General features: G+C 36.4%; 1 protein-coding gene across 2 annotated transcripts in view; it reads left to right on the top strand.

The window, feature by feature from the left end:
• Nucleotides 1–998: 998 nt before the first annotated feature.
• The window catches only part of DNAJC10 (DnaJ heat shock protein family (Hsp40) member C10), a 57573-nt gene continuing 39434 nt past the window's right edge, over nucleotides 999–19137 (top strand). The window contains exons 1-9 of one of the 2 annotated variants that reach the window (XM_061135651.1): nucleotides 999–1345; nucleotides 2004–2059; nucleotides 2992–3341; nucleotides 5011–5173; nucleotides 6681–6731; nucleotides 12668–12750; nucleotides 12980–13111; nucleotides 17662–17755; nucleotides 18959–19036. In XM_061135651.1, coding sequence (XP_060991634.1) covers nucleotides 3138–3341; nucleotides 5011–5173; nucleotides 6681–6731; nucleotides 12668–12750; nucleotides 12980–13111; nucleotides 17662–17755; nucleotides 18959–19036 — 805 coding nt within the window. In that variant the 5' untranslated portion in view covers nucleotides 999–1345; nucleotides 2004–2059; nucleotides 2992–3137. Of the gene's footprint in view, nucleotides 1454–2003; nucleotides 2060–2991; nucleotides 3342–5010; nucleotides 5174–6680; nucleotides 6732–12667; nucleotides 12751–12979; nucleotides 13112–17661; nucleotides 17756–18958; nucleotides 19037–19137 lie in introns of both variants that reach the window. The other variant, XM_061135650.1, reaches the window with a different exon arrangement.

Below are 19137 nucleotides of genomic sequence, written 5' to 3'. Positions count from 1 at the left end.
CCTCAACTGTGAAATGGATATAATAATAGTCCCTATCATATAAGAGAACTTGGAGGACTGAATTACATGTGTACTTAGACCAGTTCATGGCACTCCCTAGCTACATGAGGCTACTTCTAATATTTCTGCCTTTGCTCTGGCTACGTTCTCTTCTTTCCGGTCAGGTATTAGTTTAGCTATGGGTCCTACATGCTCATCATTTTTTAACAAGCTGACATTTGATTTACTACACGTGAAATTTTTACCAATTACCACTTATATTAAGGTTGCTGTCATACGTAGGCATTCTTTTCATTAGGATGTTTTTTCTTTTCATGGTTGCAAATGCATCTACCTCAACTGTTCTAGTGATATTGTGTGTGCGCTCAGTGTTCCCAGGCATGTCCAATTCTTTGTGACCCCATGAACTGTAGCTTGCCAGGCTCTTCTGTCCATGGGATTTACCACTCAAGAATACTGGAGTGGGTCGCCATTTTTTACTCCATGGGATCTTCCCCACCCAGGGATTGAACCTGTGTCTGTTACCTCTCCTGCACTGGCAGGCTGATTTACCATTCCGGGAAGCCTAGTTATAATGTTGCAGATCAAAATGCAGTTTCTATACCATATTATTTAGATACAAATGTGGGAGAGAGGAGTATGCACAACTCCCCAGTTTCCAGCTTGAATGACCAGCAAGTCGGACAAAACACTCACTCACAAAAGTTGGTCGCCTACACACACACTCATAAATATTTTTATTTCTTCCAAATTTCCTACTGCCTCTTCACTCTAGACTGACACTGCTATCAATGTCACTTCAGGTAAGTTTCCCTTTTCCTTCAAAATTTCCCCTTGCTGCCCCACTCACCCACCAAACAGAAAAGTACTGTAATGGGTCTGCCTTTCCCTTTAAGAACAGGGTCAGCGAGAAATTGCACGCCTAAACCAGCCCGCGGAATAGTCGCCGTAACCACAGCAACGGGAGCAGGAAGGGGCGGGTTACGCCGTCCTGCGTCCGGCCCGCGGCGCGCGCCAGCCGCAATGGTGCGGGTGCGGGGGCTTCGTGATTACAGCGTGTTCTTCAGCTCCGGGTTGAAGCCGGAGCCGGAGCCGGATTCCGCGCCGAGGGCCACGTCAACCTAAACCTACACCGCCCTCCCCACCCTGTTCGGCCCGCAGGTCCTTAGGCGAATCCTCCCAGGCAGCGGCCTCCACGCCTTTCCCACAATGCCCCGCGCCAGGCCCCGCCCCGCCTCGCCTAGGAGACCGCCGCGCGAGGCGCAGACCGGAGCCGGCCGCGCTGCTAGCTGCCGGTGTGGCTGGTCCAGCCCCATCCCGGGCGCGGCGGCGCAGCGGTCAGAGAGTACGTGCTTCTCTCCGGAACGCATAGGTTGTGTTTGGCCGTGTGGGGTCCGCCCCCGGGGATTGAGGATGGGGAAGTAGCTGCAGGAGACGACCCCGCAACACTGAGGTGGGCTTGGACCCGGGGCCGGGGCTTTGCTGGAGCTGGTGGCGGCCTGGGCTCTCCGGGAAGGGAGGGCGGAAATGGCCTGTGCGCTGGAATCTTCCCCCGCGCTCTTCTCTCCTGTGGCTGGATTTTAGTGTTCTCGCTCCCAGTCGTCTTTCCCCCTGCTAGCCACACCATCCTTTCTTCAGTGATTCCGCGCTTTTAGTTTCTCCCTTTAGCCTCAGTTATCCAGATTCCTGGCACACTAACCCGGTCTGAGGTCTCACACACCAGCACCCCTTGGCTCCCAATGTCTACATCTTTCCCCAATCGCCGCAACCCATTCTGAAGTGGTGGCAGCAAGGAGTTCGTGTTGCGTTTACCTGCAGCTTCTACCTGTCCCCGCACCTCGGCGCGCAGCTAGTCCGGCACGCCCACGCTGACTTTGAGAACCACCGCTGCGCAGGGAACAAATAGCACTTGTCAAACGGTGTTTGCTAATGTGATCTCTGTTTTATTCTAAATGTTTTCTAGTCTGGATGTTTATTAATCTACATCGCTCTATTTTACAAAGGTTTTTTTGGTGACGTGAAAAGGAAGGATTAGAAATGAATCGAAAACCGTTCACAGGTGAGAAAAAAGTTAAAATAGGCATTTAAGATTAAAGGACGAAAGGAGGAACTGAGAATGCTCGGAAAGTTGGGTTTTTCGAAACATTATGAGGTCTTTGGGACTAAAGTATATACAAATTTGCATGTGATTTTGTTTTATTTTTATCCTGCTCAGGTTAGCGTGTCTGAATAACTGATTGCTGCTTTTCTGTTTTTCTATATTTATGCCAAATGTAAACTTTGTAATGAAATTACAGTTAACTTGCAGTTATTATTCTGCAAGTTATATATAAAATAGTAACTGCTTAGATAGAACAAAAGCACCTTCTGAGAAAATTCAGAAGAAAAAACGGGCGACTTTGTACGTTGTTACAGTGATAGAAATTCACTACCGTTCTTCTTGCATCGGTTTTATGAAAAATACAGACTCTTTGGAAGGATCTGGTGCTTCTTTCTTGTACCCCCAAGGATATTTCCTACAAGTGAAATTTGATTGAAATGAAAACTGGATAGGCGTAAATGGGTGGAGAAATAACCAAAAAGGAAGCAGATTAAAAGGGCCAGTCTTAAGCTGGGTAGAAGAAGGAAGGAAGTGGCTCCTCACCTCCTGTTCACCACCCCCCTCCCCTGTTGTGATGCTGAGAGAGCGAATTGCTGCATTTGTTTGTTTCTAAAATGTTCTAAATAGCTGCAGCCACACTAGCTCCCTTTTCTTTTTTTTACCTTTATCTGCTGTCTTGACACGAATGATCGCATGAATCTGGCTACCTAGATAATGGAAGGAATGAAGCAGGCCCCCAAAGAACAGGGCCTGAGGCACTCACCCTGATTTGCCATTTACTGGAGATTATATTACTGGTCATGTTATTTTGTAAATAGTGCTGTTGATGGGTTGGGGAGTTTTTTTTGTTGTTGGTTTTTAATGTATTTTACCTGATTTTTTCTCTTTAGATTAACATTTGGGGAGACAATTTATGATGCCTGTTTCACTTTTGGAGTAATGTGGACAGAAGTTCTCAAATTTGCATATTACATCAACTGGAACCAGTGGCCTTATCTTAATGTTTATTTAAATCAGAACTTGTACAAGAAAAACAATGGGAATCTGGTTAAATAAAGATGACTATGTCAGAGACTTGAAAAGGGTCATGCTCTTTTTTCTAATAATGTATATGGCCATTTTAGTGGGTACAGATCAGGATTTTTACAGTTTACTTGGAGTATCCAAAACTGCAAGCAATAGAGAAATAAGACAAGCTTTCAAGAAATTGGCATTGAAGCTACATCCTGATAAAAACCCGGTAGGTAAAAATTTCTTTTTAACCATTTCTGATTAATGTGTTTTAAATTAGTGCTCAGAATTCTTAAGAACAACCACTACTAGTCAAAAATCACAGTTCAACATCTGTGCTCAAAACAGAGGAAGCTAAATAGTCTTAAGTTTAGAGGAGTTAAAGGAATGTCAGTATCAAAATGCAGTTCTCTCAGTTTGAAAACTAATTTTCAGCAGTTCTATTACAGACGTTAATCACAGAGCAGAAGTAGTTTTCTTTGTAAAGCAGGTTAAAATCAAGTATTTTAGAACAGTAAGAAAAATTATTTGCTTAGAACATACAGAGGGTATGTCTTGCTAAAAACAGCAGCAAGAGCTATTAATAGCATGCTTCAGCTTTTTTCTCCTATGTACCAATCTAAAACCAGAGTCAGAAAGTATTACAAATTAAAACTTGGCAGCCAAATCCAGTTAATGCCGATCATAAATATTTGGTTATGTATTCCATAATATGATCTTTCAAAGCTGTTTTAATTCTTAAGATATTTTTATTATTTATCTCATTTCATTTTTTTTCTTAATGAGATTTGATATTCATCAATAAGAAAGATTTAACTATAATTTTCTAGGTAAAGTTTTTATTGTTAACTTCAATAACTATTTTTTAAATTATTTTTACTTATTTTTATTTTTGGCCACAACAGTCTGCTTGCAGGATCTTCCCTGACCAGGGGTTGAACCCAGGCCACCGCAAAGAAAGGAATCCTAACTGCTAGGCCACCAGGGAAGTCCCTAGATAGAATTTTAAGTAGGATTATTTTATTTCCATCACATAAAGCCGAGCAATAGAATTGGTATTTCTCTAAAACTCTTGTTAATTGGTAATCTTTTCCTGAGATCAACATTTTGTTGTGTTTAGGATTTTCATTTTTACAAATTTTTCTTTAAATTTTCAAATGTCATTTCTTTTAAGTTTCTGTATAAAAGATGGTAGACCCACGTAAGTACTTAATTCAGCAGTCCCCAACCCCTAGATGCTAATGCCTGAAAATTTAAAGTGCAGCTGATGTAATAATAATAGAAATAAATATACAATAAATGTAGTGTGCATAAGTCATTCCAAAACCACACCCCATCTGTGGAAAAATTGTCTTCTTTGAGAGGGTCCCTGGTGCCAGAATGGTTGGGGCTTGCTGATTTAAATGAAAGCATTCTTCAAAAAGCAGTTCTATGAAACACTGACAAATGAAACATATCAGTCCAGTTTTGAGTTATTACTCTGGTATTAGTTCTTATGTCATTATAATCGATTGGGTTACGTACTTTTTTTTTATTTTGCCTCAAATAGGTAACCTAAAATTTTCTTTGTGATTGTTTTAGAGGCCACACATGATATTTACCATATTGTTTCCAAGGATTCATTAGTCTGGTTTTTCTGTTGCATCTATTAGAGGTCATATTTTATGACCACCTCTGTCAACCTCTTGAGGCATTAATTCTCATTTCTCTGTTACTTTTCTTCTTTTTTAAGATTGTAGTTTTTTAAAAATACTTTTTTTACTTTTTTATTTCAATGTGTGATGCCCATTTCATATTGTACTACTTCTCCTTATCTTGGTATCTACTCTCAAAGAATTCTCAGAATTAAATCAGTTAATTGTGTATCTGAAACATATTATATCTAATATTTTTAATAGAATAACCCAAATGCACATAGTGATTTTTTGAAAATAAATAGAGCATATGAAGTACTCAAAGATGAAGATCTGCGGAAAAAATACGACAAATATGGAGAAAAGGGACTTGCAGATAATCAAGGAGGCCAGTATGAAAGCTGGAATTACTACCGTTATGATTTTGGTAAGATGATAGATATTCCTTATGTAGTTATTGTTTATTTAAGTAAATTTAGAAAATTAATTTTGTTTCACCAGTTAGCCTACTTACGTAATTAATGTGCATCCCCTAGACCCTCTTTTTAATGCAACATGGGAGTGGAATTCAAGAGGAAAGTCAAGTAGTATGTAGATACCTGAGTAAATATGGAGGTGTTTTGGTCATAATCTTGTTAAATACTTATAACAATTGTATTTAATTTTTTAAAATATTTGTATTAGACATTAAATATTGAAGCCTTCTAGTATTTTTAGAGTATCATATTTTCCAGGAAAGATTGATGTTTCCTTTAATAGTGTACACTTCAGTAGAAATACCATCCTTCTTAATTAGTAATGAATAATGGCTTAAGGTGTGACAGGAATGAGAAGGCAGGCGCAGAGAGAGTCAACAAGTGAAAGAGATCGAGGGAGGGGAGAATAAACACAGGTGTCAAGCGAAGAGGGAACGTTCTGATAGCAGTGGTCATTTATTAGCCTCAAATGCAGGCTGGGAAGCAAAGTACGCTTTTATCTTAGAATCAATAAAATATTTTCAGTTTACATCTGGAGTATTTATTTCTCGAGACTGACTTTTCAATATAGTATTTTCAGGTATATTCACTATCGTTTGATAGTCTATAACAAGTGTCGGTAGTCAATATTTCACAGGCTAAATCTGGCCTGCCACCTGGTTTTGCAAAGTTTTATTGGAATACAGTTTTGCTCATCTATGTACATATTATTTTTCACACTTCAGGGCAGAGTTGCATAGTTGTGACAGAAATCATATGTCTCACAAAATCAAACACTAACGTCTGTATATATCTATCACTTAATATTTATTCGTTGATATTTTATATAGTAATGAGAAGCTTTCCTACATTGGTGTTATAATAAGAAATAAATTTTATATTTAAGTTTGCCTCTGCCAATACTCTAATTATATAAGACATTTAGTGATACAGAACATTTTTAAATGATAGCACATTAAAAAGAAAAACATGCAATCTGAAAGTGAATGAGGTCTGAAAGTAATGTACTATTGCCAATTTCCTGGTTTGGATATTGTACTAAAATTACATAGTATGTCACCATTAGGGGAAGCTGGGTAAATGGAAGTCTAAGCTATTTTTACAACTTAATAAAAGTCTATAATTATTTTCAAATAAAAGCTATTTCAAAAAAACAATAAAAATTTTCTGTGGAGATGAAATTGTGTGGCTGTTAGGAGCCACACCCCCAACACACACACCTGTGACAGTACATATCAGGAAATGTCTTTTGATCACTCTTTAAATGTATCACCACTGTTACTATGTATTCTTTGCTTTACCCCTAGAAAAATAGAATAGATTCTTAGTGTTGCATATTCTTCAACTTGAGATTTAGAATAATCTGATTTTTGATGATTGAAAGAAAATGACATTTTTAATGTGTTTATTTTTATGATGAAGTTTTAATTTTATAATTTTATTTAATTCTAAAATTAGGTATTTATGATGATGATCCTGAAATCATAACATTGGATAGAAGAGAATTTGGTAAGTTTGTGCATTTATGATTTTCCAAAACTAGTTTAAGAGCAGTCTCTTTAACTAAAATTCCCTCAAAGACAAATGTATTTAGAATTTAGAAATTTTTCTAATTTTAGCAAGGTAAATGGTATATATTGTATTTTAAATAATGTTTTATAATCACCATCGAGATTTTAACAGTTTCTTTTATTGTAGATTTTAGCATATCATCAACTTTCCTTCTATTATGTTAATGAACTTTTCTAACATTCCTGTGTATTAATACTATTATTCCTCTTATTTGGCAGTTGAGGAAACCATAGAAGCCCTAGCAACATCCTCAGCATTCTATACTTGTGTGTTTGTGTATAATTGACACATTTGAGATAATGAACCAATATCTTTTTTCACATTATTAAAAAATGTGTATATTTAAGAGTATGTTATAAGAAAAAAAGCCTAATATAAAAATGTATATGCAGTATAATACAGATCATACAAAAGGTGTACATATATATGCATAGAGAATAAAACCTGGGTGGAAACAAAATAAAAATATCAGCACTGATTAAAAACAAAGTTCTTAAAAATAAATAAATAAATAAATAAAAACAAAGTTCTTAACAGAATATGGGGCAGTATGCTATTTTTTTTTTAGTATACTCTTTTTAAAAAATATTTATGCAGTGAAATGCCTCAGCCTGTATACTAAATGAAGTGAACATTATACACAGCGCCCCATATCAGTTCAGGATAAGTTTGTATGCCATGTGAGCTTCCTGCTAACTTGCAGAAATACTTCTAGTTTTGTGTTTCAGAGTTTTAAATAAGTATTGCAAGTAGATTTACTTTGATCTCTGATTTGTGTGAAAATGGATATAAAAATATACTTCTGTACTTTGCAGTGTACTTTAGAAAACATTCATTTATTCTTATACTTTCAAACTGGTACACTTTTAATAAAATACTCTACTTTAAAACTATATTTTACCTTAAATCATATTTCAATTTTATTTTGCCTTGTTACAGTTTCATTTAATTAACTAAAATAACTTACTAGGTGCAAAATGTATATAGTTTCTCATTTTAATAAACAATGTGTTACAGCCAGTGAGTTTTTGACAGTTCCTTGTAAGCAAAAGTTGCATCCTATTCGTATTTTCTACAACATAATGAGTTCAGGTCTATAAGGCGGCTGTTCAGTACATTATTTTGTTTAAAGTCTTGTAGTGAATACCTGAATAAGTTCTAAGGAACATTAATTAATATCTTTATATAAGAAATGGAAGAAAATTTTGTTTGTTTTTATTATTGGTAGACAGAATTGATACTCATGTCACAGGCTGTCAGAATCATGACTTACTGGCAGGTAGTTATATGAACCTATTGCTTTTTATGTCGTTATTGTCCCATCTGCTAGTCTTATCAGTAAGTATTTTGTGGTCCTATGGGACAGAAAACTTTGGAATTAGAGAAACTGAACAAAACCTGCAAGCTGATTAATCCATGAACCTACCCAGAATGAAAGACTTTCCTGATGGCTGTATTGCACATGGGTTCAGACTTTTTCAGATCAGTCATTACAGAGAAAAGGTTAAATTAAGAACTGTTAATAGTTCGTGTGGAACTGCAAATAGTAGTTAAAAATAGATTACAGTCACAAAATCTTAGAGACGGTTATTCAGAAATAATTAAATGACGTCGACAGGTCCAGTGCAAAGTGGCCAGTATTGCGTTTGAACTCTGATAACGACCCTGTGTGTGACTGGACTAAGGCAGGGTGATCCAGAGTTTCAGTTGAAGAAGCCGAGGGAGGAGGCTGAGGATGGATAGTCCTTACCAGTTTGTGCTTATGTAAATATCACATCCGCCTACTTGGTGTGGGTCTCTTCCTGTTAACCAGTAGTTTCTATTTTTTGGGTTACTTAACTTGTCTTTTGTGTAACTAATAAGTAATTATGAAGTTATTTTTAGGGTATTTTATGTTCTTTTGCTCTAGAGAGAAATTATGTTTTCTTTTGACTAGAGTCACTAACAACCTTAGATCAGTTTTTTCCAGGGATTGAAATGATTCAAAAGCTGAGCTTTGGACTTGGACAATACCAGCCTCTTTTCAGTTCACCTTTATATATAGAACCCTCTCTACGTGTGCCCTGAACTTCATTTTGTGTCTCTTGTCTCATGAATCTATTGAAAGCTCTGCTTAGTTTCTTGCCTATCAAGAGGTGGCAAACATTGGCCCCCTGATTTCTACCTCCTGCCGTTCCTAGGGGTCCCGTAATTCTTCACCCGCATTGGTAACTCTGATGCTTTCAACGCAGGTCTTTTGTATTTTGTCCAATTCTTCAGTTGTGGTAGGAGAGTTAATCCAAATTACATCAGTTCAGTTCAGTTCAGTCGCTCAGTTGTATCCAACTCTTTGCAACCCCATGGACTGCAGCACACCAGGCCTCCCTCTCTATCACCAACTCCCAGAGTTTATTCAAACTCATGTCCATTGAGTCAGTGATGCCATCCAACCATCTCATCCTCTGTCGTCCCCTTCTCCTCCCACCCCCAATCTTTCCCAACATCAGGGTCTTTTCAGAAGAGTCAGCTGTTCGCATCAGGTGGCCAAAGTATTGGAGTTTCAGCTTCAGCATCAGTCCTTCCAATGAACACCCAGGACTGATCTCCTTTAGGATGGACTGGTTGGCTGGTTGGATCTCTTTGCAGTCCAAGGGACTCTCAAGAGTCTTCTCCAACACCACAGTTCAAAAGCATCAATTCTTCAGATTACATAGTTCACTTTTATCAGGAGTAGAATTCAACTGTGATACAGAAGAGAAAATGTGATTAATACACTTCACTTTGAAGTTCTTATCCTTCCCATTAAACATGATTTGTATTATCTTTTTAAAAGTCACAGAAAAGTATTACATCGTTACTAAAAACAAGTTCTAGATAGTATCTGCAAAACCAGAACATCCTGCACTTAACACTAGTCATTTTGAGTAGTACCCACACAATACATGCATTCTTTTGAAGACAAACTCAAGAAATGAAAGAGGAACTCAAAGCACTTCAGCTTTTTTTTTAAACATTTTTCTGGGGCTAACAGAAGCTGCTAGCTATAATTGTATAAATATTAACAAACATTAGCTGTATAGTTTAGAAATTGAAAGTCACATTTTGAAATATACTTGTTCTTTTCTGGGTCACTGAGTTGTACAAAAACATCTCATTGAGCTTTGATAATAAGAGTTTTACAAATATTGTCAACAGTAGTGGGAACTGGGCAAATTAGAAGTACTCTATGAAAACAAAGTACCAAGGTGGAAAACAATTTTCTTTTCATTCTCATATAGAGGCAAATTTAAATAGAAAAAAATTTTCTTGTAATGAGAATGCTCAGGATGTTCTTTTAACAACTTTTATATATAATATACAGCATTATTGATTATAATGTTGTATATTACATCCCTAGTAGTTTTTTGTCTTGTAACAAAAAGATTGTTCCTTTTGACCACCTTCATCCAATTACCCCTTTCCCCCACCTCTGCCTCTGCCAACCGCAAATCTGATCTCTTTTTCTTGGAGGTTGATTTTGAAGTGTAATGACCTGTGACACTGTATTAGCTCCTGTTACACAGCATAGAGATTTGTCATTTCTGTGCATTTCAAAATGATCGCTACAGTAAGTCTAATTACTATATGTCACCATACACAGATATGGTATAGTTACTGAGGATACTCCTCACACTGCATAGCAGTCTGTATATGTGTGTATGATTATTTTAAGTTGCTGATCTCATAGGTTCAAACTCATTATAACAACCCTGCATTTTAGTCCCCCCACCACCACATTCACAGATTTTTACATCGTATTTTATATATTTTTGTATGTTTCTTAATTACTTATTGTGGGTATAAATGATTTTTCTATTTTGTCTTTTAACCTTCCTACTAGCTTTATACACGACAGATTTACTACCTTTATTGTATATTTGGCTTTAACTGTGAGATTTTTTTTCCTTCCATAATTTTCATCTTTGTAGTTGTGGCCTTTTCTTTTTTCACTTAGGTAAGTCCCTTGTGGCTGACTCGTGTTAGTATATGGCAAAGGCCAACACCATATTGTAAAGCAATTATCCTCCAATAAAAGAAAAGTTAAAAAAATAATAAAATTTTAAGAAAAGAAGTCCCTATAACTTTTCTTGTAAATATGGTTTCATGGTGATGAACTCTTAGCTTTTGCTTCTCTGTAAAACTTTGAATCTGTCCTTCAAATCTTAATGACAGCCTTGCTGGGTAGAGTAGTCTTAGCTGTGGGTTTTCCCTTTCATCACTTTAAAGATGTTCAGAGAACTTAGGAGAAGATTGAATGAACAGAGTGAGAAGTCAGAAGTTTTTGAATAAAGAGTTAGAAAACAAAGAGCAACTAAACAGAGGTGAGGAATGCAATAACTTAAGTAAAAAATACGCTAGAAGAAGTCAACAAGTAGATTATATGATGTAGAGGAAGACAGTGGAAATCACTGAAACGGAACAGAAAAACAAAAACAGAATAGAAATGAGGACAGTTTAAGAAACCTCTGGGACGTCATCATCCATACTAACACTTGCATGATAGAGGTCCCAGAAGAGTGGGGCAGAGAACGTGTAAGATTTTACCTCAGTTCCTACCAGTTGGTGGTCCAAGGCAGCATGGCAGTTATTTTGACAACCTGGATAGAGTGGTCTGTTCATCAGACTTTCTAAACTTTGCCAAAGCACAGCCAATAAAATCCTAATGTACACACTTTGCCTGTAATTTTTCCCACAGATCCATGTGTCTTGGCTTTGAAATGTAGATGAACATTACTGCACACATTACTCATTAACCTGAATCAGTTATATGTATTTCAAATAGTGTGCATGTTTTGATGTCTTAGTATAATTTATTATGACTTTTCTTTCAAAACGGCTGATTTTAGTGTGGAATTATATGGAAACTCTTTAGCCAAAAGCAAATTGTCTTAAGCTTTTTGTCTTGAATGTTAGAGCACATCCTTACAATCATAAAATTTTTAAATGAATGGATTTTGTTTGTATCAGGTCATTTATAGGTTAGATTATAATGTGTAATGTAATTGTTGAGTAGATATTATGTAGTGTTTGGGTCTATTATTTTAGCAACTACATATTCATGTTTTGAATTGTTAAAAACCTTGATCCTAGTACTTCAGATAACTCAGTTTTCCAAAGAAAATGTCTTATTAAGAGCAAAAAGGAAAGTGAAGGTCGCTGAGTCATGTCTGACCCTTTGCAACCACATGGACTATACAGCCCATGGAATTCTGCAGGCCAGAATACTGGAGTGGGTGGCCTTTCACTTCTCCAGGGGATCTTCCCAACCCAGGGATGGAACCCAGGTCTCCTGCATTGCAGGCTGATTCTTTGTCAGCTGAGTCACAAGAGAAGCCCCTATTAAGAGCAAAGGTTAGGTTTAATCTCCACAGCCCTTACTGTCATGTAGGTCGCTGACCGCATTCTTCTGTAATCTGGAGTAGCTGTCAGAGTTTGACTGTGTGCTAAACCGGTGCTGCAGGTGGTAGAAGAGCCTGAAACCCCAGTCTCTCTCTCGGGTCATTTCTCCATTTCTGTCATCCACACAGCCTCTCGTGAGGTTTGACTGTCGCTTCCTTATGTTGCTTCCTTTATTTTTACAGCTTCTTAGTGACATAGATCATGCTGTTCAAGACTGCATCTTATTGAAATAGAGCTTGGAAGAGGTTTTTTGTTGTTTTTTTGTTTAAAGGTATTGTTTCACAGTTGAAATAGTATGTTTTCTTCTTACAGAAAAAAATGTATAGAAAATGATAAAGGCAGTATGAAAGATGTATGACTATTTTTTTCATTTTGATCTCAAGGAAAATTTTGAACTAAAACATGTACAAACCTTTAGTAAATAATTACAAGTTGTTTGGTTTATGTATTTTTAGATGCTGCTGTTAATTCTGGAGAACTGTGGTTTGTGAACTTTTACTCCCCAGGGTGTTCACACTGCCATGATTTAGCTCCCACAGTAAGTATTTTTACATGCTGATTATTAAAGTTTTACTATTAACAGTTTATCTATTATTTGAATGTTTTTAAAAATATGTTAGGATTTAACTATCAGAAATAGCTATCATATTTTTTCACGTTTATGGTTTTATTTCATGAATATATTCTCTTTTAAGGAAGTGTAGTTTGAAGAATGTTCAAGGAAATGTAAATTATTTCATCAGAGAACTACTTTTTTTTCTTCATAGTGGAGAGACTTTGCAAAGGAAGTAGATGGATTGCTTCGAATTGGAGCAGTTAACTGTGGCGATGATAGAATGCTTTGCCGAATGAAAGGAGTCAACAGTTATCCCAGCCTCTTCATTTTTAGGTCTGGAATGGTAAGATATAAAATTGGCATTTTTTTTTTTTTATTTGATGGAACATTATAACAAGAGGAATACTAGAGAAAACACAATATGTGAATTTGTAGAATCTTTTGGTTTTTCTTTTTTTTTTTTTTTTTCATTTATTTTTATTAGTTGGAGGCTAATTACTTTACATTATTGTAGTGGGTTTTGTCATACATTGACATGAATCAGCCATGGATTTACATGTATTCCCCATCCCGATCCCTCCTCCCACCTCCCTCTCTACCCGATCCCTCTGAGTCTTCCCAGTGCACCAGGCCCAAGCACTTGTCTCATGCATCCAACCTGGGCTGGTGATCTGTTTCACTATAGATAATATACATGTTTCGATGCTGTTCTCTTGAAACATCCCACCCTCGCCTTCTCCCACAGAGTCCAAAAGTCTGTTCTGTACATCTGTGTCTCTTTTTCTGTTTTGCATATAGGGTTATCTTTACCATCTTTCTAAATTCCATATATATGTGTTAGTATGCTACAATGTTCTTTATCTTTCTGGCTTACTTCACTCTGTATAATGGGCTCCAGTTTCATCCATCTCATTAGAACTGATTCAAATGAATTCTTTTTTATGACTGAGTAATATTCCATGGTGTATATGTACCACAGCTTCCTTATCCATTCGTCTGCTGATGGGCATCTAGGTTGCTTCCATGTCCTGGCTATTATAAACAGTGCTGCGATGAACACTGGGGTGCACGTGTCTCTTTCAGATCTGGTTTCCTTGGTGTGTATGCCCAGAAGTGGGATTGCTGGGTCATATGGCAGTTCTATTTCCAGTTTTTTAAGAAATCTCCACACAGTTCTCCATAGCGGCTTTACTAGTTTGCATTCCCATCAACAGTGTAAGAGGGTTCCCTTTTCTCCACACCCTCTCCAGCATTTATTGCTTGTAGACTTTTGGATAGCAGCCATCCTGACTGGCGTGTAATGGTACCTCATTGTGGTTTTGATTTGCATTGCTCTGATAATGAGTGATGTTGAGCATCTTTTCATATGTTTGTTAGCCATCTGTATGTCTTCTTTGGAGAAATGTCTGTTTAGTTCTTTGGCCCGTTTTTTGATTGGGTCATTTACTTTTCTGGAATTGAGCTGCAGGAGTTGCTTGTATATTTTAGAGATTAATCCTTTATCTGTTGCTTCGTTTGCTATTATTTTCTCCCAATCTGAGGGCTGTCTTTTCACCTTACTTATAGTTTCCTTTGTTGTGCAAAAGCTTTTAAGTTTTATTAGGTCCCATATGTTTATTTTTGCTTTTATTTCCAATATTCTGGGAGGTGGGTCATAGAGGATCTTGCTGTGATTTATGTCGGAGAGTGTTTTGCCTATGTTCTCCTCTAGGAGTTTTATAGTTTCTGGTCTTACATTTAGATCTTTAATCCATTTTGAGTTTATTTTTGTGTATGGTGTTAGAAAGTGTTCTAGTTTCATTCTTTTACAAGTGGTTGACCAGTTTTCCCAGCACCACTTGTTAAAGAGGTTGTCTTTTTTCCATTGTATATCCTTGCCTCCTTTGTCGAAGATAAGGTGTCCATAGGCTCGTGGATTTATCTCTGGACTTTCTATTCTGTTCCATTGATCTATATTTCTGTCTTTGTGCCAGTACCATACTGTCTTGATGACTGTGGCTTTGTAGTAGAGTCTGAAGTCAGGCAGGTTGAATCCTCCAGTTCCATTCTTCTTTCTCAAGATAACTTTGGCTATTCGAGGTTTTTTGTATTTCCATACAAATTGTGAAATTATTTGTTCTAGTACTGTGAAAAATACCGTTGGTAGCTTAATAGGGATTGTTGCATTGAATCTATAGATTGCTTTGGGTAGTATAGCCATTTTCACAGTATTGATTCTTCGAACCCATGAACACGGTATGTTTCTCCATCTGTTTGTGTCCTCTTTGATTTCTTTCATCAGTGTTTTATAGTTTTCTATGTATAGGTCTTTTGTTTCTTTAGGTAGATATGCTCCTAAGTATTTTATTCTTTTTGTTGCAATGGTGAATGGTATTGTTTCCTTAATTTCTCTTTCTGTTTTCTCATTGTTAGTGTATAGGAATGCAAGGGATTTCTGTGTGTTAATTTTATATCCTACAACTTTACTATATTCGTTGATTAGCTCTAGTAATTTTCTGGTAGAGTCCTTAGGGTTTTCTATGTAGAGGGTCATGTCATCTGCAAACAGCGAGAGTTTCACTTCTTCTTTTCCTATCTGGATTCCTTTCACTTCTTTTTCTGCTCTGATTGCTGTGGCCAAAGCTTCCAAAACTATGTTGAATAGTAGTGGTGAGAGTAGGCACCCTTGTCTTGTTCCTAATTTTAGGGGAAATGCTTGGCAATTTTTCACCATTGAGGGTAATGCTTGCTGTGGGTTTGTCATATATAGCTTTTATTATGTTGAGGTATGTTCCTTCTATTCCTGCTTTCTGGAGAGTTTTAATCATAAATAGGTGTTGAATTTTGTCAAAGGCTTTCTCTGCATCTATTGAGATAATCATATGGTTTTTATCTTTCAATTTGTTAATGTGGTGTATTACATTGATTGATTTGCAGATATTGAAGAATCCTTGCATTCCAGGGATAAAGCCCACTTGGTCATGGTGTATGATTTTTTTAATATGTTATTGGATTCTATTTGTCAGAATTTTGTTAAGGATTTTTGCATCTATGTTCATCAGTGATATTGGCCTGTAGTTTTCTTTTTTTGTGGCATCTTTGTCTGGTTTTGGAATTAGGGTGATGGTGGCCTCATAGAATGAGTTTGGAAGCTTACCTTCTTCTGCAATTTTCTGGAAGAGTTTGAGTAAGATAGGTGTTAGCTCTTCTCTAAATTTTTGGTAGAATTCAGCTGTGAAGCCATCTGGTCCTGGGCTTTTGTTTGCTGGAAGATTTCTGATTACAGTTTCTATTTCCGTGCTTGTGATGGCTCTGTTAAGATCTTCTATTTCTTCCTGGTTCAGTTTTGGAAAGTTACACTTTTCTAAGAATTTGTCCATTTCATCCAAGTTGTCCATTTTATTGGCATAGAGCTGCTGGGAGTAGTCTCTTATGATCCTTTGTATTTCAGTGTTGTCTGTTGTGATCTCTCCATTTTCATATCTAATTTTGTTAATTTGGTTCTTCTCCCTTTGTTTCTTAATGAGTCTTGCTAATAGTTTGTCAATTTTGTTTATTTTTTCAAAAAACGAACTTTTAGCTTTGTTGATTTTTGCTATGGTCTCTTTAGTTTCTTTTGCATTTATTTCTGCCCTAATTTTTAAGATTTCTTTCCTTCTACTAACCCCGGGGTTCTTCATTTCTTCCTTCTCTAGTTGCTTTAGGTGTAGAGTTAGGTTATTTATTTGACTTTTTTCTTGTTTCTTGAGGTAAGCCTGTAATGCTATGAACCTTCCCCTTAGCACTGCTTTTACAGTGTCCCATAGGTTTTGGGTTGTTGTGTTTTCATTTTCATTCATTTCTATGCATATTTTGATTTCTTTTTTGATTTCTTCTATGATTTGTTGGTTATTCAGAAGCATGTTATTTAGCCTCCATATGTTTGAATTTTTAACAATTTTTTTCCTGTAATTGAGATCTAATCTTACTGCACTGTGGTCAGAAAAGATGACTGGAGTGATTTCAATTTTTTTGAATTTACCAAGACTAGATTTATGGCCCAGGATGTGATCTATTCTGGAGATGGTTCCGTGTGCACTTGAGAAAAAGGTGAAGTTGATTGTTTTGGGGTGAAATGTCCTATAGATGTCAATTAGGTCTAGCTGGTCCACTGTGTCATTTAAGGTTTGTGTTTCCTTGTTAATTTCTGTTTAGTTGATCTATCCATAGTTGTGAGTGGGGTATTAAAGTCTCCCACTATTATTGTGTTACTATTAATTTCCTCTTTCATACTCGTTAGCGTTTGCCTTACATATTGTGGTGCTCCTATGTTGGGTGCATATATATTTATAATTGTTATATCTTCTTCTTGGATTGATCCTTTGATCATTATGTAGTGTCCTTCTTTGTCTCTTTTCACAGCCTTTATTTGAAAGTCTATTTTATCTGATGTGAGTATTGCGACTCCAGCTTTATTTTGTTTTGGTTTTTCTTATTTTAGGTGCTATCTGACTATGCTATAGTCATAATAAACACTTTTGATTATACTGTAAATACTTTTAGATGACATTACTGTAACGAAATGTTTGCCAATTTCAGTTTCCATCTTAAGAAATATAATGATAACCAATATGCATGTTGTACTTTATAATTTACAATGTATTTTACAGGTATTTTCTCTCATTGAATATAAGTTCTAATTTCCCTTTCTTTCCCCAGTGTTAAGCGATAAAACTGAAACTAAAATAATTATAAATAATATTATTCAAATGTCTGATAGGGAATCCGTGCAATCAAGATTCTTAGCATGTCATTTAGAAAAACACTTTACCATTGAAAGACATATTTTACTTATTCAGAATAATGGAGAATCAAGGTATTTGTTTGAGTCTTAAAAAGTAAAAGATGTTTCTCTTTTTATAAATGAAAATATAGGCTGCAGTGAAATACCATGGTGACAGATCAAAGGAAAGTTTAATGAATTTTGCCATGCAGCATGTTACAAGCACAGTGACAGAATTGTGGACAGGTAATTTTGTCTTCATAATTTGCTTGATTTTCAAGGATACTTTTTTGAATTGGTATTTCAGACTTTTCAGTAGAATATTAATGTTCTGGTCATATTATCTTTTCCATGCTTCTTAGAAAGGAATTATGTCATTTGTTCTGAGCTCTGCTAAATAGTAGGCCTTTAATAAATTTAATTTATACAGAAATGAAAAGTTTGATGTAGGATATGGATATGAGATGGGGCTAAGTGAAAAGGCAACTTTGAAAGTGCAACCGAATATTTAGTAAAACAAGTGTTTTATTTCTTTCATAAGTATACTATATCAGGTGTAAATTTATGCCTATTCAATTTAATTTTGAAGTTTAAGAACCCTTCTAATCTCAGGCATTTAATTCATCAGGTGTCTTTAGGGGGGTTATGTAATTACTCTGTGCTGCTGCTGCTGCTAAGTCACTTCAGTCGTGTCTGACCCTGTGCGACCCCATAGACGGTAGCCCACCAGGGTCCCCCATCCCTGGGATTCTCCAGGCAAGAACACTGGAGTGGGGTGCCATTGCCTTCTCCAATTACTCTGTACTACCCATGAAACGATAGTATTTACTTCTAAAGGGATGCTCATACCATTTCATGAATCCAGTTATGTCTCCAAAGCTGTTACGTACTATGGCTGCAGCCATAAACTGTATAGTCTTTGCCTTCTGGTACCCCATTATTAAACCATTAAACTACAGAGTGACTATTATGATAGAGGTAAGCTTAGGGAAGCATGAGGATATGAAAGAATTCAGGTAGGGAAAGGAGGAAGGGTTAGGAAATTCTTCCTGAATGAAATCAGATCCAATCTGCCGTGAAAGTGAAAAGGAATCCTTAAAAGGTCACTGTATTGGGAAGCTGCAATATTTCATGAATCTAACAAAAGATGGGTAATGAGTAGAGTAGTTCGGGGCAGGAATGACCAACTGAACGGGTAGACAAAGCTCAGATCACAAGGGGCCTAACTTGCCAATTTGAGTTTTTTTCTTAATAATAAATTTAGATTTTATATGATTGAAAAAAAAAGTCAGGGTAGGAATTTGACATGCTCGAGAGGATTCTAGGAATCCTGAAAACTGCTCAAGAGTAGATTGGAAATGGATGAGATTAGATGGGAAAACCCATGTAGAAAATGGTTTCCATTGTGGAGTAGTAAATGATCAGAAATTTTCTTTATTTTCTCTTAAGGAAATTTTGTTAACTCGATACAAACTGCATTTGCTGCTGGTATTGGCTGGCTGATCACTTTTTGTTCCGAAGGAAGCGGTAATATTATTTGTTGTTTTGTTATGATGAAGAGACCATAACATTTGATTTTTAGATGACAGTAGCTTTGTTGAGATATAATTGACATAGAACATAGAACA

Source organism: Dama dama, chromosome 33, assembly GCF_033118175.1.
Source record: "Dama dama isolate Ldn47 chromosome 33, ASM3311817v1, whole genome shotgun sequence".
NCBI classification, from domain to species: Eukaryota; Metazoa; Chordata; class Mammalia; order Artiodactyla; family Cervidae; genus Dama; species Dama dama.
The sequence above is the reverse complement of the archived record's forward strand: the minus strand, read 5'-3'. Positions and strand labels throughout refer to the sequence as shown.